The following is a 17,973-nucleotide window of genomic DNA, read 5'->3' as shown; positions in this document are numbered from 1 at the left end:
ACAGGTACATGGATAGGACAGGGTTAGAGGGATATGCGTCAAACACAGGTAGGTGGGACTAGTATAGATGGGATATGTTGGTTGGTGTGGGCAAGTTGGGCCGAGGGGCCTGGTTCCATACTGTACGACTCTACGAGTAGGAAAAGGTGACGACAGTGAAGCAGGTACGACTAGGGTGAGCATGCAGCTTGGAAACATACCCTCTTGTCTGATTTGCCCACGCCAGCCAGGACACCCCAGCTACGCTAGTCCCACCTGCATGTGTTTGGCCCATATCCCTCTAAATCTACACCTTTATCTGGTCACCCCTTAGGCTCCTTCCCGCAAGAAAGCAAGCCCAGCCTGCTTAAACCTCCCAAAACTAAAGTCCCTCAATCTCGCCAATAACCTGGTGAATCTCCTCTGCATTCTTGAAATATATACCAGAGTGATTTATAATTCACATACAATTAGGGGAGGCACGGTGGTGCAGCGGTAGAGTTGCTGCTTTACAGTGACCCGGGTTTAATCCTGACTACGGGTGCTGTCTGTACGGAGTTTGTATGTTCTCCCCATGAACTGTGTGGGTTTTTGGGTTTTCTCCGGGTGCTCCGGTTTCCTCCCACACTCCAAAGACGTACAGGTTTGTAGTGTTAATTGGCTTTGGTAAAATTGTAAATTATCCTTAGTGTGTGTAGGATAGTGTTAGTATGCGAGGGTCACTTGTACAGCGTGGTATCTCTAAACTAAACGAGAATTTGTATCTGGCGACTAACTGCTGAACAGTAATTGCAGTGCAGCGCACCGTTAAAACCTCACCTGGATTTCCTTTGATTAGTGAGAAAAATTCATGAATATTTGAGCCATTCATCACCGAAAGATTATGCTAAAGAAGACTGCTCATAAATACATCTTAGATATGACCAAAGTTCAATTTCAGGATTTCTACATTTATCTGTGGTAAATGATATTTGCTTTGTTGTCTCAATCTGTTTCTGGGTGTTTGGTGTCTCTTAAGAGGATGCTTTGATCTTCTAACATATTTAGTTTTTATCAAATTGGGCAGCACAGTGGTGCAGTGGTAGAGTTGCTGCCGTACAGCGCCAAAGGCCCGTGTTCGATCCCGACTAAGGGTGCTGTCTATACGGAGTTTGCACGTTCTCCCTACGACCGTGTGTTTTCTCCGGGCACTCTGGTTTCCACCTACATCCCAAAGGTGTGCAGGTTTGTAGGTTAATTGGCCCTCTGTACATTGCCCCTGGTTTGTAGGATGCGAAACTGGGATAACATAGAACTCGGGTTCGGGTGATCGTTAGTCGGTGTGGACGGTGGGCTAAAGGGCCTGTTTCCACACTATATCTCTATATTAAGCTAAATACGGAGCCAATATTTTTATGACAGTACCTTTAATTCCTCAAGGCTCTGATACTCATTTTTCTTCACCTTCTCTTTCATTGAACTGAAGTCCATTGGCTGCTTAATGATCAGTGAGTATCCAGGAGCGATAAAATCAGTAACTGGGAATGAAAAAAATGCATTGGGGTCTTTCCTGTAAGAATGCAAAGTGAAAATCTGAAAACCTTTTATGAAACAATGCCATTGGCCCATGTACATGGACAACATAGAAATCTCAAAACTTGATCTCATCTCAACAATATGTTTTGATGACCCAGATACCCAAACTGAATTAAGTCTAAAATATCTTCCATTTAAAAAAGACTAACCAAAATAACGTTAATAATTCTGAAGTCTTTCTATCGTTTTTAAGAGAAGCATGTTCAAAATCTTAATATTTATTGCAAAACATGAATAAAATAGTTTGCATTTTAAGTAACTGATTTTATTATTTAAAAAAATTGGCAAGCTAAAACTTGGAACAGAGAAATCAAGATACAACTTAACCACAAACTCTCCAATAACTTGTGCCCGTTCTCCAAATAATGTTCTAAATTTTCCAGATATTTACTATGCAATCCAAATTTTTTCTTAAATGAAGACAGCATCTACTTCTCAAAAGTATAATTAAAAAACCAACAGGTCTTCTGAGCACTCCCAAATTATTCTCCTCATCCAACAAACACCATTTTACAGCAGTTAGTACTTGCCTCTGGAGTTGTCGTAAAAGTTGATAGAGCAATTCTTGGAAAGGAGTTTGATGTTCTTTGATATAAAATAAAACAAGTTAGCAAGAAAGGTTTATGGTTAAAAAACAATTCAGAACTCAAAATCTTGATGAAAAACCAGTTTCAATCTAAGCTTAGACACAAAACGCTAGAGTAACTCAGCGGGACAAGCAGTATCTGTGGAGAGAAGGAATGGGCGACGTTTCGGGTCGAGACCCTTCTTTGATCTGAAACGTCACCCATTCCTTCTCTCCAGAGACACTGCCTGCTCCGCTGAGTTACCCCAGCATTTTGTGTCTATCTTCGGTGTAAACCAGCAATCTGCACTTCTTTCCTAAACCTTGGATCTAACCTTGCTTTTCGAAACCTTGGATTTAAAGTCATTGCGAAAGGATTAAGAGAAGAGTTTGGGAGAGACATTTTCATTGGAAAAGATAGTGAAAACCAATTTCATAAGTAAACGTAATGAGAGTTGGAGTGTTGCTCAAAATTACACATGATGGGCACTAAGTAGTGGTGGTACAGAACAAAACGACATTGCTTTCCCAATAGCCAATACAGGCACTATTAGCTGGAAAGGCCTCATTCGTGGTACAGTTTCTGTGACTGCATGGGTGAACTGGATTAAATGTTTGGAGAAAATGACAGGCAGTGGTTTGATGTAGTAGACAGTGCCCAGAGTCAGAAACCAAGCAATTTCCCAGTGCAGCAAAACTGTAATAATCCTGCACGCTCAGGACAATGGTGGGTACTGGGCAAGCACATTTTACAGGCAGTGTGGGAAGGAACCGCAGATGCTGGTTTATACCGAATACAGACGCAAAAAACTGGAGCAACTCAGTGGGTCGGGCAAAATTTCTGGAGAAAAGGAATAGGTGACGTTTCGGGTCAAAACGTATGTTTCGGTATGTAGGTTAATTGGCTGGGTAAATGTAAAAAAAATGTCCCTAGTGGGTGTAGGATAGTGTTAATGTACGGGGATCGCTGGGCGGCACGGACTTGGAGGGCCGAAAAGGCCTGTTTCCGGCTGTATATATATGATATGATATGATAAAACGTCTTCGGGTCTGAAGAAGGGCCTTGACACGAAATGTCACCTATTCCTTTTCTTCAGAGATGTGGCCTGACCGGCTGAGTTACTCCAGCTTTTTGTGCCTATCTTACAGGCTTTTGGATGTCACCCCATCAATATCTCAATTGTTTATTTTTTTCACTTTCACAATTCACTTTTTTTTTTAAAGCTGTTACACAGGTAGAACATAGAAAAGTACAGCATAAGAACAGGCCCACAATGTCTGTGCTGAACATAATGCCCAGATAAACTAATCTCATTTGCCTGCACATAACCCATATCCCTCCATTCCCTGCATATCCGTGTGCCCGTTTAAAAGCCTCCACAAACCCCCAGCACCCATCATCCTCTGCCGCCCCTATTGGAGGGAGTGTGGAAACAGGCTCTCCAGTGAATGAAAAGGGGAGCACAGGAAGAGTATTCCATGTTAAGTGAATGAACGATGTCCCAGGTGAGTGGAGGAGCTCAGGAACCAGATCCCCGATGGATGGAAATGAGAGCAGGAGTCTAGGCTCTGGTGTGTTAGAATGAGTGCAGGAACTTGGGGTATTAGTGGTGGGAAAGGGAGCAAGACTTGCAAGATAGTGGTGAAAAGAAAGCGAGTTTGAGAACTGGGTCGGGGGAAGAATGGAAAGGAAGTTGGAAAACATTTACCAGTGAACCAGATGCTGCAATAATGGGATTTCCAACTCGTTGGATCGTGCAGTATCAGAGTTTTAGTGTATTGGCATCCCTCATAAAGGTAAAAGATCATCAACAACGAAAGAAAATTATGTAATCAGTTGCTCAAAATTAACTATATTTTCTCTAAGTAGCAATAATTTATTGATTTAAAATAATTGATTTAATTGAATAAATGCAACATTGAAAAAGTCAATGCAGAAATTAAAATGTGTTAAAGAGAAAGTCAAACATCAAAGACTCACCTTCCACCTTTATTAAAGGAGAGACCATGTGTCGCTCTGGCGGCATTTCAAACCTGGCAGGAGAACGACTTCTTTCCTCCTCTTCCCGTTCACTAGCAGAAGGCTCCTTCTCCCGCCTTTTCTTTTCATCCTGAGAGAGGAAAATATTTGATTGCATTAAACTATTTAATCTCCATTTGTTTCCCAATAAATTATAATATTTTTGATACTTTATTGTCTCATAGAGTCATAGAGTGATACAGCATGCAAACAGGCCCTTTGGCCAACATGTCCCAGCTACACTAGTCCCACCTGCCTGCTCTTGGTCCATATCCCTCCAAACTTGTCCTATCCATGTACCTGTCTGTTTCTTAAACATCGGGATAGTCCCAGCCTCGACAACCTCCTCTGGCAGCTTGTTCCATACACCCACCACCCTTAGTGTGAAAAAGTTACCCCTCAGATGCCTATTAAATCTTTTCCTCTTCACCTTGAACCTATGTCCTCTGGACCTCGATTCCCCTACTCTGGGCAAGAGATTCTGTGCATCTAGCCGATCTATTCCTCTCATGATTTTACACACCTCTATAAGATAAAACTTCCAGTGTCCGCCACACTGACTCCGTACTCAAGAGATTAGTGCGCAAAATTAGAGCACATTGTATTGGGGGTAGAGTATTGACATGGATAGAGAGCTAGTTGGCAGACAGGAAGCAAAGAATTATAATGAACAGGTCCTTTTCAGAATGGCAGGCGGTGACTAGTGGGACTGCCACAAGGCTCAGTGCTGGCACTCCAGTTATTTGAAAATAGATATCAACGATTTAGATGAAGGAATTAAATGCAACATCTCCAAGTTTGCAGATGACACAAAGCTATTCTTTTTCACCTATTCTTTTTTTCCAGAGATGCTGTGACAAGTCAGAGTGATATTCTTTGTTTTGCACACCCAAGGTATGCAAAGAGTCGCCATGTAAAGGGCGCCAACAATGTTACAAAGTATTCCATTTTACCCAAACCATTTTTAATACATTCCCTTGGTTCTTGGCAGTTTCCCCATGCCGGGTCTTCCATTGTTCTCCCCCACCCCACCTCATGGCGGCCCCCCCACGCCGGGTCCTCTTTTGTTCCCCTCCCTCACGGCAGATCGCCCCTTGCCGGGTCCTCATTTGTCTCCCCCGCCCCCCCCCCCCCCCATCGTATACAACAAACGAACGAGCGTTTCTATTAGAGGCACCGACTCTTTAGGATGCGTTTGCTTGGTCAGTCATACGTATGTTTTGTGTTCATTTTAAGATAAACCCCATTTGTTTTTTTTACTCTTTATATAAAGCTGTGCATCAGCACAACATCTTTGTACTGCACCTCCTCCATACCTTTCTCCTTTTCCGTTCATCGGGAGTTGTGCGTTTCTCCTTTTCAGTCTTCTTTTTCTTTTTCTTCTTTTTCTCCTTGTGCTTATCATGATCGGATTTCTCTTCATTTATGCTGGAGTCATGCCCCAAACTCGCTGTTGACAATTCTGTTATCTCGCTTCCACCCACTTTAAGTACCAGCTTTAAAGGCTTATCTGTGTATTCTGAAAAAAACCCACAAGTGGAGTGTGAAGACAAGATATAGAATGTTTTAATTCAATGCATCAGGGAGACATAAAGCAATGCAGAGCATTGAGAATAGGAGTAATGCTTCTGTTTAGCAAACATTAGGTAAGCGTAGGTCATGGTACAAGTTTAGCACTTCAAACATTAAAAAAAGAACAGCACAGTAAGAGACCCTTCTGCCCACAATATCTGTGCCAACTATGATGCCAAGTAAACTAATCTCTGTCTGCATGTGATCTCTTTTCCCACATATCCACGTGCTTTTCTTAAAAACCTCTTAAATGCTCCTACCGTATCTGCCTCCACACTATCCCTGGCAGCGCATTCCAGGCACCACAACACTCTGTGTAAAAAAAAACTTGCCCCACGCATCTCCTTTAAACTTTTTTCCCTCTCACCTTAAAATTATGCCCTCTAGTCTTTGACTTTTCAACCATGGGGAAAATAGGTTCTAACTGTAAACTCCATCTATGCCTTTTATAATTTTACACACTTCTATCAGGTCTCCCCTCAGCCTCCGACACTCCAAAGAAACCAATCCAAGTTCTTTAGTCTGAAGAAGGGTCTTGACTCGAAACGTCACCCATTCCTTCTATCCAGAGATGCTGCCTGACCCGCTGACATTTTGTGCCCATCGTCCAAGTTTGTCCAACCTCTCCTTACAGCTAATACCCTCCAATCCAGGCAGCATTCTGCAAAGCCTCTTCTGCACCCTCTCCAAATACTCCACATTCTTCCTGTAACAGGGCGACCAGAACTGGAAAATCTTCCCGTACATTAACACTATCCTACACACTGGGGCCAATTTACTATTTACTAAAGCCAATTAACCCATAAAGCTGTACGTCTTTGGAGTGTGGAAACCAAAGCACCTGGGGAAAACCCAAATGGTCACAGGGAAAACGTACAAACTCGTACGGTCAGCACCCATAGTCAGGATCAAACCCGGGTCTCTGGCGCTGTGAGGCAGCAACTCTACCGCTGTGCCACCATCTGATTATGCTTATGTATAGTACGATTTACTGGATTGTATGCAACACAAAGCATTTCACCTATCTAGATACATGAGACAATAAAGTGACTATTGAACTCCTATTGAAACATAGCTACTCTGCGTTGAAAACATCAAATTGGACTGCTGCAAGCACTGACAACTGACCCTGGAAGCCTCAGGCAACTAGAACCTTGTGTATTCTTTCACACTGTCGTAAAATTCCGAACAAAAATACTCATTTAAAATCTTCCGCAACGAGAAACTGCACCCAAGGCAAAAGGTTGGGCAGGAGTGAGGCCAAGAAAAATAATAAATGTAAAATAGAAAGATATGAAGATAGACACAAAAAGCTGGAGTAACTCAGCGGGACAGGCAACATCACAGGAGAGAAGGAATGGGTAACGTTTCGGATCCTTCTTCGGACTCGACCCGAAACGTCACCCATTCCTTCTTTCCAGAGATGCTGTCTGTCCTGCTGAGTTACACCAGCTTTTTGTGTCTATCTTCGGTTTAAACCAGCATCTGCTGTTCTTTCCCACATATAAAAAGACACTGTATTCGTTGTACAGTCACAATTTGATGGAACTCACTCTGCCAAGCTGGAGGGTCTCCACCCCAGGATAATAATATGACTGGGTCATAGCAGCCCTGTCACGGTAATCCATTTGGCTACCACCCACCCACCACCCTGATGCTCTGCACCCACCCATCGTCTGGGGGCCCAGCACCCACCCTCCCAGGGCCCTGCACCCACTCTCCAGCCAGGCATTCCGCACCGACCAGCAAAGGTGCCCTGCAACCACCAACCCACCAGGGACCTTGCAGCCATCTAACCACCCAGACTGCACCAACTATCCAGAGTATCCTGCACCCACCCGCCCACCATTTGCGGGCCCTGCACCCACCCTGGACCATGCACCCACCAGTGACCCTGCACCCACCAGTGACCCTGCACCCACCCACCCACCATCTGCGGGCCCTGCACCCTCCAAAGACCCTGCACCCACCCTGGACCCTGCACCCACCCTGGACCCTGCACCCACCCTGGACCCTGCACCCGCCAGTGACCCTGCACCCACCAGTGACCCTGCACCCACCCTGGACCCTGCACCCACCCTGGACCCTGCACCCACCAGTGACCCTGCACCCACCAGTGACCCTGCACCCACCAGTGGCCCTGCACCCACCAGTGGCCCTGCACCCACCAGTGGCCCTGCACCCAACAGTGGCCCTGCACCCACCAGTGGCCCTGCACCCACCCTGGACCCTGCACCCACCCTGGACCCACCGGTGACCCTGCACCCACCAGTGACCCTGCACCCATCAGTGACCCTGCACCCACCCTGGACCCTGCACCCGCCAGTGACCCTACACCCACCATGGACCCTGCACCCACCCTGGACCCTGCACCCACCAGTGACCCTGCACCCACCCTGGACCCTGCACCCGCCAGTGACCCTGCACCCACCCTGGACCCTGCACCCACCCTGGACCCTGCACCCACCAGTGACCCTGCACCCACCCTGGACCCTGCACCCACCCTGGACCCTGCACCCACCAGTGACCCAGCACCCACCCTGGACCCTGCACCCACCAGTGACCCTGCACCCACCCTGGACCCTGCACCCACCCTGGACCCTGCACCCACCAGTGACCCTGCACCCACCCTGGACCCTGCACCCACCAGTGACCCTGCACCCACCCTGCACCCACCAGTGACCCTGCACCCACCCTGCACCCACCAGTGACCCTGCACCCACCCTGCACCCACCAGTGACCCTGCACCCACTGGTGACCCTGCACCCACCGGTGACCCTGCACCCACCCTGGACCCTGCACCCACCCTGGACCCTGCACCCACCGGTGACCCTGCACCCACCCTGGACCCACCAGTGACCCTGCACCCACCGGTGACCCTGCATCCACCCTGGACCCACCAGTGACCCTGCACCCACCCTGAACCCTGCACCCACCCTGGACCCACCGGTGACCCTGCACCCACCAGTGACCCTGCACCCGCCAGTGACCCTGCACCCACCCTGGACCCTGCACCCACCCTGGACCCTGCACCCACCGGTGACCCTGCACCCACCGGTGACCCTGCACCCACCGGTGACCCTGCAACCACCGGTGACCCTGCAACCACCGGTGACCCTGCACCCACCGGTGACCCTGCACCCACCGGTGACCCTGCACCCACCCTGGACCCTGCACCCACCGGTGACCCTGCACCCACCGGTGACCCTGCACCCACCCTGCACCCACCAGTGACCCTGCACCCACCGGTGACCCTGCACCCACCCTGCACCCACCAGTGACCCTGCACCCACCCTGCACCCACCGGTGACCCTGCACCCACCCTGCACCCACCAGTGACCCTGCACCCACCCTGCACCCACCGGTGACCCTGCACCCACCGGTGACCCTGCACCCACCGGTGACCCTGCACCCACCGGTGACCCTGCACCCACCGGTGACCCTGCACCCACCGGTGACCCTGCACCCACCCTGCACCCACCGGTGACCCTGCACCCACCCTGGACCCACCCTGGACCCTGCACCCACCGGTGACCCTGGACCCACCAGCGAGCCCGGGCCCGCAGCCCCAGGGGATGGGGTTCCGCATTGCGGCGAGGCCTCTCTGTCACCCCACCCATCCCATCCCATCCATCACTCACTCACCCGGGGCCGCGTGCTTGTCCGACTTGTGCTTCTTGTGTTTCCTGCCCATTGTCTGTCAGTCAGTCTGTGCGCGGGCGGTGATGGCGGCTATAGAGGCGCGCCCCCGATAGTGATGGCGGCGGTGGAAGCGCGCCCCCGATAGGGTTGGCGGCTATAGAGGCGCGCCCCCGATAGTGTTGGCGGCGGCGCGCCCCCGATAGTGATGGCAGCAACGCCGGCGCGCCCCCGATAGTGATGGCGGCGGCGGAGGCGCGCTCCCGATAGTGATGGCGGCGGCGGTGGCGCGCTCCCGATGGTGATGGCGGCCATAGAGGCGCGCCCCCGATAGTGATGGCGGCAACGCCGGCGCGCCCCCGATAGTGATGGCGGCGGCGGCGCGCTCTCGATGGTGATTGCGGCTCTAGATGCGCGCTCCCGATAGTGATGGCGGCCATAGATGCGCGTTCCCGATAGTGATGGCGGCGGCGCTGGCGCGATCCCGATAGTGATTGGCAGCAACGCTAGCGCGCCCCCGATAGTGATGGCGGCGGCGCGCCCCCGATAGTGATGGCGGCGGCTGCGCGCTCCCGATAGTGACCGTGGAGACGCGCTCCCGATGGTGATGGCGGCGGCGGCGCGCTCCCGATAGTGATGGTGGAGACGCGCTCCCGATGGTGATGGCGGCGGCGGCGGCGCGCTCCCGATGGTGATGGCGGCGGCGGCGGCGCGCTCCCGATGGTGATGGCGGCGGCGGCGCGCCCGCTTCCCGCGGCCCCGAGCACCGGCACCAAGGAGCGCTGAGCCAGCCTGGCCGGAGGGTCACAAGATATAGGAGCAGAATTAGGCCATTCGGCCCATCAAGTCCATTCCTCCATTCACTCATGGCTGATCTATCTCTCCCTCTCAACTCCATCCTCCTGCCTTCTCCCCGTGACCCCTGACACATGTACAAATCAAGAATCTCTCTATCTCTGCCTTAATAATATCCACTGACTTGTGGCCTCCACAGCCGTCTGTGGCAAAGAATCCCACAGATTCACCACAAGAAATTCCTCCCCATCTCCTTCCTAAAAGAACGTCCTTTAATTCTGAGGCTGTGTCCTCTAGTCCTAGACTCTCCCACTAGCGGAAACATCCTCTCCACATCCTCTATTATCCAGGCCTTTCACTATTCGGTAAGTTTCAATGAGGTTCTCCCTCTCATCCTTCTAAACTCCAGCGAGTACAAGCCCAGTGCCGTCAAACGCTCATCGTAGGTTAACCATCTCATTGCTGCGATCATTCTTGTAAACCTCCTCTGGACCCTCTCCAGAGCCAGCATGTCCTTCCTCAGATATGGTGCCCAAAATTGCTCACAATACTCCAAATGCGGTCTGATCAGAGCTTTATGGAGCCTCAGCATTACTTCCCTGCCTTCTCCCCATAAGTGGGAGAACCCACTGGCAGGGCCAGCTGCAGCCAGGCGAGACCACATCTACCTTGTCTGAGGAGATGGTTAGAGAGTATGTGTGTGTTTCTCTTCTCCCCTGTAGACATTGTCGTCCCACATGTGCCATCTACGCTAGTCCCACCTGCGCCATCTACACTAGTCCCACCTGCGTACGTTTGGCCTAAACCTTTCCTATCCATGTACCTGTCCAAATGTCTTTTAAATATTGTAATTGTACTTGCATCAACTACCTTTGGCAGCTCGTTCCATACACCCACCTCACTCCTCAGTGAAAAAGTTGACCCTCAGGTTCCTATCAAATCATTTTCCCTCTCACTTTAAATCAGAATCAGAATCAGAATCAGAATTACCTTTATTGTCGTCCAAAAAAAAAAGTATTTTGGACGGAATTCTGTCACCCACAGTCGAACAATAAGCAATAAAATAAGCAATTACACACACAACCACAAACCAACACAAAACAAAAGAGAAATATCCATCACAGTGAGTCTCCTCCAGTCAACTCCTCACTGTGATGGAAGGCCAGAATGTCTTTTTTCTTCCCCTGCCGTCTTCTCCCGCAGTCAGGCTGTTGAAGTTGCCATGTTCCAGGCCGTGCCGGATGGTGACCTATGTCCCCTGATTCTCAATTCTATCCTGAGTAAAAGACTGTGCATCTAGGGACAGGGCTTTCTCCATCGCTGCTCCCACCCTCTGGAACTCACTGCCCCAAACCGTCAGAGACTCCTCCTCACTCACCACATTCAAAACATCACTGAAGTCTCACCTGTTCAGCACTGCCTTCAACCACTGACCGTCACCTCACCTTCTGTCTCCTTTTTCTGTTCGTTTACTTATTTATCTATTTACTTTCTTCTCTATGTTCTAGTAATCCCCATAAAGCGTCTTTGAGTGTTTGAAAAGCGCTATATAAATGTAATGCATTATTATCTATCTATCTATTCCTCTTAGGAGCCTAGTCCCGCCTGCTTGAGTATGGCCCATGTCCCTCAAAACCTTTTCTATCCATGTACCTTTCCAAGTGTCTTTTAAATGTTGTCATAATACCTGTCTCAGCTACCACCTCTGGCATCTCGCTGTATCCATCAACACCAATTTTTGAGTCATCTGCAAACTCACAATCGTACCTCCTCGCCAAATACCATGACATCAGCGAACAAGCCCCATTCATTGATATCTACCTTTACTTTAGACTTTAGAGACACAGCGTGGAACCAGGTCCTTTGGCCTTCTGAGTCCGTGCCGACCAGCGATCACCCCGTACACTAACACTATCCCACACACTAGGGACAATTTTACAATTCAAGCCTATTAACCTACAAACCTGTACGTCTTTGGAGTGTGGGAGGAAACCAGAGAACACCCATCGCAGGGAGAACGTACAAACTCCGTACAGACAGCACCCTTTGGTGTTGTGGTGGGTCATGCACAGATGACACAAAGATTGGTGCAGAATGAAGGCATCAGAACCCACTGACCTACCAGATTCCATCAATGTTCACACATTGATCAACGTTACGGAACTGGAAAGCCTCAAATCCAGAATCAGAATCATAAAAACTCAGCAGAAATCAAGAGCATCTCACCATAAATCGGAGATGATAATCTCTTTATTCAAGAGTCGAATGTTTAATTGTCACTTGTGTTTTCCAAAATGGAACAATTGAATTTTTCCTTGCAGCAGCAGAACAGATTTGTAAACCTAGTACTCAATAGATAACATAATAAACAAACAAAAAACAGCTTAATAAAGTTTAAAAAACGACATAGTGCAAAGCCGAAAGTCCTTAATGCAACAAGGACAATTTGTAGTTCAAAAATTTAGTTGGAGTTTGTGGTGTTCAATAAGCTTGATGGCTGTAGAGAAGAAGCTGCTTCGGAACCTGGAGCTCACGGTTTTCAGGCTCCTGTACCTTTTTCCCCATGGCAGAAGTGAAACGAGAGCTTGGCCAGGGTGATGTGGGTCTCTGATGATGGTGGCTGCCTTTTTGAGGCAGGCCCTCCTATAGATCCCTTCGATAGTGGGGAGGTCAGTACCTGTGATGGACCGGGCAGTGTTCACCAATTTTTTGTAATCTGCTACTGGAAGAGTAATCCTTGTTTCAGATCAGTTGGTCAGTGAGGGTAAGGGATGACAGTTGAGTGTGGGGTCTCATTTGGCATCATGAGAATTTCTTTCTTTCTTTGCCAGCAGGGTTAAAGTTAATCAACAGTCCTGGAAGTAAATGGCATTTTGAACATTTCAGAGATTGGGTCAGAAATCACTTTGGGTGTGGAGTCACATTTAAGCCAAATCAGGTAAGAACAGCAAATTTCCTTTCTTGAAAGTGGTGTAGCGGTAGAGCCTTACAGCGCCAGAGACCCAGGTTCTATCCTGACTGTGGGTGCTTGTCTGTTTGTACGTTCTCCCCATGACCTGCGTGGGTTTTCTCCAAGATCTTCAGTTTCCTCCAACACTCCAAAGACGTAGGTTAATTGGCTTGGGTTTGTATTCTTGGTATAAGTGTAAATTGTCCCTAGTGTGTGTAGGATAGTGTTAATATGCGGGGATCGCTGGTCGGCGCGGACTCGGTGGGCCCAAGGGCCTGTTTCCATGCTGTATCTCTAAAACTAAACTAAAACTAAACATCTGTGAACCCAATGTGCTTTTACAATAACCTGGTAGTTCTAGTCACTATTACTGAGACTAGCATTTTTTTAAAATTAATTCCAGATTGTTTAAGCTGAGTTACTCCAGCATTTTGTGTCTCTCTGCAGTATTAACCAGCATCTGCAGTTCCTTCCTACACATTGATGATCTTGGATCCATTCCAAGGGAGCATCAGAAGATTCTTTGTTAATGCACAGTCAACAGTCCGCAATCACTTCCATGTTGTTTGCCCAGGTCAGCAATTATTGATGCTTGTCAGATTGAGCTGACTTTCAGGTTTGTGTGTAAACTGTGCACAAATTACAATTCTTGCTCTCAGCATTCAATCAATCAATAGTCAGGAATGGTCACCAATGGCTATCATTGTGCAAGCTGGTACAATGCATTTAGTTCAGTTTAGGTTAGTTTAGAGATGTGGCGCGGAAACAGGCCCTTTGGCCCACCGGGTCCGCACCGACCAGCGATCCCGGCATGTGAACACACTCGGGACAATTTACATTTATACCAAAAGATAAGCCCAAAATGCTGGAGTAACTCAGCGGGACAGGCAGCATCTCTGGAGAAAAGGAATGGGTGACGTTTCGGGTTGAGACTCATCTTCAGACATAGACACAAAAAGCTGGAATAACTCAGCAGGACAGACAGCATCTCTGGAGAAACGGAACAGGTGACAGCATCTAAACTAAACTAAACTAAACTAAACTAATCTAAACATAGCACAAAAAGTAAGGAAATTTGTGTTTGGTAGATTATTTCTTTGTTGTAACAATGCTTCTTGGCAATAAATCTCATACCGTTGGAAAGCCTGTTTATTTCCCTTTTAAATGGTGCCACATTTGTAAGGAACATGCATTTGTGGGATGAGCAGCAGAGCTGAGTATGTGGGTTGCGCCCATGAAAAATTTGCCAAATCTTCTCTGCCAATGCCAAACAGCTTATTCTGCTGTTGCTATTGACACTTGTTTTGAGCTTCTGGTACCCCCAGGTGCTGACAATCAGGTGCCTGATTGGCACCTGATTGGCAGCATCTGTGAGCATGGGCCCTGCTACAGTGGTCAGTAGGTGTCTGCTCCAAGAATCGGCATGCCACGTTTGACTGATCTGGATAGGGCCCGTGCAATTGGGCAACTTCAAGCTGGTGTTCCGCAAAACCAAGTTGCGGCATTATTTGGAGTGAGCCTTAGAACCATCTCCAAAGTGAAGGCCAAGTTCCATATAACGGGGGATGTCAGAGACAGGCCGCGAAGTGGGCGTCCCAAGAAGACGACACCCGAAGAAGACCGTTTCCTCACCCTGTCAGCACTTAGGAACCGTAAGCTGTCTTCTACAGATTTGCAGTCAAGGTTTGCAGGACGATATGGCCGACGGCTCTCTGCCCAGACAATTCGGAACAGACTGCACGCAGCCGATCTCCGGTCTCATAGGGCTGCCAGGAGGCCTGCCATGATTGCCCTTCACCGTCAGGCCCGTTTGCGCTGGTGTCGGCAACACGTGCACTGGAACCTGAACATGTGGAGGAACGTTACGTTCAGCGATGAGTCCAGATTCTGCCTACGGCAGTTGGATCATGGGGTCAAAGTGTGGAGAAGACGCGGAGAGCGCTATGCTGATTGCTGCACCGAAAGAGTAACATCTTTTGGTGGAGGCAGTGTGATGGTGTGGGGCGGCATCTCCCTCACTGGAAAAACGAGGCTTGTCATCATTGGAGGCAATCTCAATGCAGAGAGATATCGAGATGAGATTCTGCAACCAGTAGCAATCCCATATCTCCACAGTCTGGGACCGAACTCTATCGTCCAAGATGACAATACTCGCCCCCACAGAGCAGGGTTTCTCAGAGACTACCTCCAGAATTTGGGAGTGGAGAGGATGGAATGGTCTGCCAGCAGTCCTGACCTCAACCCCATTGAACACTTGTGGGATCAGCTTGGGCGTGCTGTTCGTGCCAGAGTGACCAATGCAACCACGTTGGCTGACTTGCGACAAATGCTGGTTGAAGAATGGGATGCCATCCCACAACAGTGTGTGACCAGGCTGGTGACCAGCATGAGGTGGAGGTGCCAGGCTGTTGTGGCTGTGTATGGTTCTTCCACACGCTACTGAGGCTCCTGTTTATTAAATGAATAAATTGTTAAATTGCCAATGTGTCTTGTTTCTTCAGACTTCAATCATCCAATCCACCAAACAACACCGAACAAGAGTCAATGGCAGAATAAGCTGTTTGGCATTGGCAGAGAAGATTTGGCAGATTTTTCATGGGCGCAACCCACATACTCAGCTCTGCTGCTCATCCCACAAATGCATGTTCCTTACAAATGTGGCACCATTTAAAAGGGAAATAAACAGGCTTTCCAACGGTATAAGATTTATTGCCAAGAAGCATTGTTACAACAAAGAAATAATCTACCAAACACAAATTTCCTTACTTTTTGTGTTATGTTTAAATGAAACAAAACTAACCAAAGTATATATGGCCTTGATTTGGGGTTTTTGGGTTACTGCAGAGTTTATTTGAGAGTTACAGAGGGAGAAGGGAAATTTATGATGATTTCCAGCTGACAAAATCCGGAGATGATCTTGTCAGCGGAAGGATCGGGAGTTATTTTTATTTAATTAATACTCTGCAGCATATTGATTCATTTAAAAGATTGCTTCACTCTTTAGTCTTTCGATATGACATGAAATTATTGTAAATTTATGAGTGGAATTACTGGTTTAAATTAGTTTAGTTTAGAGATACAGTGTGGAAACAGGCCCATGGGCCCACCGAAGGCAGACACAAAATGCTGGAGTCAGCATGTCAGGCAGCATCTCTGGAGAGAAGGAATGGGTGACGTTTTGGGTCGAGACCCTTCTTCATGGGCCCACCGAGTCCACGCCCACCAGCGATCCCCGCACACTAACACTATCCTACACACTAGGGACAACTTACAATTTTATCAAGCCAATTAATTAGCCAACAAACCTGTACGGCTTTGGAGTGTGGGAGGAAACTGGAGATCCCGGAGAAAACCCATGCAGGTCGCGGGATGAATGTACAAACTGTACAGATAGCACATGTAGTCAGGATCGAATTCGGGTCTCTGGCGCTGTAAGACTGCAACTCTACTGCTGCACCACCGTCCCACCCATAAATGTCGATGTGTTACAACTATTGTATTTCTACGCAGATTTGACTTCCATTGCATCTTGCATGTGTGTTTCTACCCCTCTGGGTGGCGCTATGGGACAATTGAACAGATCTTTTGGAAGTATTTGTAGCGAGCTCTGTATTTCCAAAGAAAATATAAACAGGAATTCAGTAAAGTTAAAGCACACAGAATCAAATTAAATACAATTGGTATAATTTGCCTTTCTAGAGCCCTTTTAAAATGAAAATAGAGTCAAAGAGAATCAAAGCACAGAACAGAAACAATCCCTTCAGCCTAACTTGCCCATACCGATCAAGATGCCCCATCTAAGTTGGCCTCATTTGCCGGTGTTTAGCCCATTTCCCTCCAAACCTTTCCTATCCATGTACCTATTCAAACGTTTTTTAAATGTTGTTATAGTATCTGCCTGAATTACCTCCTCTGGCAGCTCGTTCCTTACACCCACCACCCTGTGAATTAAAAAGTTGTCCCCTAGGTTCATGTTATAATCTTGCCCCTCCAGAACCCTTTTTAAATGAATATAGTCATATAGCATGGAAACAAGCCCTTTGGCCCAACTCGTCCACACCGATCAAGTTGCCCCATCTATGCTAGTCCCGTTTGCAGGTGTTTGCCCCATATCTCTCCCTAAACCTTTCTTATCCATGTACCTGCCCAAGTATCTTTTAAATATTGTTGTAGTACCTACCTCAACTACCTCCTCTGGCAGATCGTTCCTTGTATATGCATATACTTGGCCACTAAACTTGTAAACTTATTCATTAATCATTCATTTATTCATTCATTCCCTACACCCACCACCCTATGAATGAGAAAGTTGCCCCTTAAGTTTGTATTATATCTCGCCCCTCTCACCTTAAACGGCTGCACGGTGGCGCAGCGGTAGAGTTGCTGCCTTACAGCGAATGCAGCGCCTGAGACTCGGGTTCGATCCTGACTACGGGCGCCGTCTGTACGGAGTTTGTACATTCTCCCCGTGACCTGCGTGGGTTTTCTCCGAGATCTTCGGTTTCCTCCCATACTCCAAAGTCGTACAGGTATGTAGGTTAATTGACTGGGTAAAATGTAAAAATTGTCCCTAGTGTGTAGGATAGTGTTAGTGTGCGGGGATCGCTGTGCGGTGCCGACTCGGTGGGCCGAAGGGCCTGTTTCCACGCTGTATCTCTAAATCTAAATCTAAAAAAAAAATCTAAAATGTATGTCCTCTTGTTTTTGATTCCCCTAATGCACGGTGATTTCGTGAAAGCAAGTGTAAAATGTGGTTTCTTTTTATAATAAAGGCAAGAAAAGATACGTAGTCAAACGATCATCGCTGACAAAGTTGGTATCATTTGTCTTCCAATTCTTACTGCCTGCCTTTGACTTGTTAACACACGCTGGGCTGTG

The 17,973-nt window shown here is 48.0% G+C and overlaps 1 protein-coding gene across 1 annotated transcript in view; it reads right to left on the bottom strand.

The window, feature by feature from the left end:
* The window catches only part of brd7 (bromodomain containing 7), a 31,149-nt gene extending 21,630 nt beyond the window's left edge, over window positions 1–9,519 (bottom strand). The window contains exons 1-5 of the mRNA XM_078400404.1: window positions 9,357–9,519; window positions 5,456–5,658; window positions 4,101–4,230; window positions 2,085–2,139; window positions 1,384–1,528 (exon numbers count right to left, since the gene is read on the bottom strand). Of these exons, the coding sequence (XP_078256530.1) occupies window positions 1,384–1,528; window positions 2,085–2,139; window positions 4,101–4,230; window positions 5,456–5,658; window positions 9,357–9,405 (582 nt within the window). The 5' untranslated portion in view covers window positions 9,406–9,519. The remainder of the gene's footprint in view (window positions 1–1,383; window positions 1,529–2,084; window positions 2,140–4,100; window positions 4,231–5,455; window positions 5,659–9,356) is intronic.
* Window positions 9,520–17,973: the final 8,454 nt, after the last annotated feature.

The sequence above is a fragment of the Rhinoraja longicauda genome, chromosome 6 (assembly GCF_053455715.1).
Source record: "Rhinoraja longicauda isolate Sanriku21f chromosome 6, sRhiLon1.1, whole genome shotgun sequence".
In the NCBI taxonomy this organism is placed as follows: domain Eukaryota; kingdom Metazoa; phylum Chordata; class Chondrichthyes; order Rajiformes; family Arhynchobatidae; genus Rhinoraja; species Rhinoraja longicauda.
This window is presented reverse-complemented; position numbering and strand designations above follow the sequence as displayed.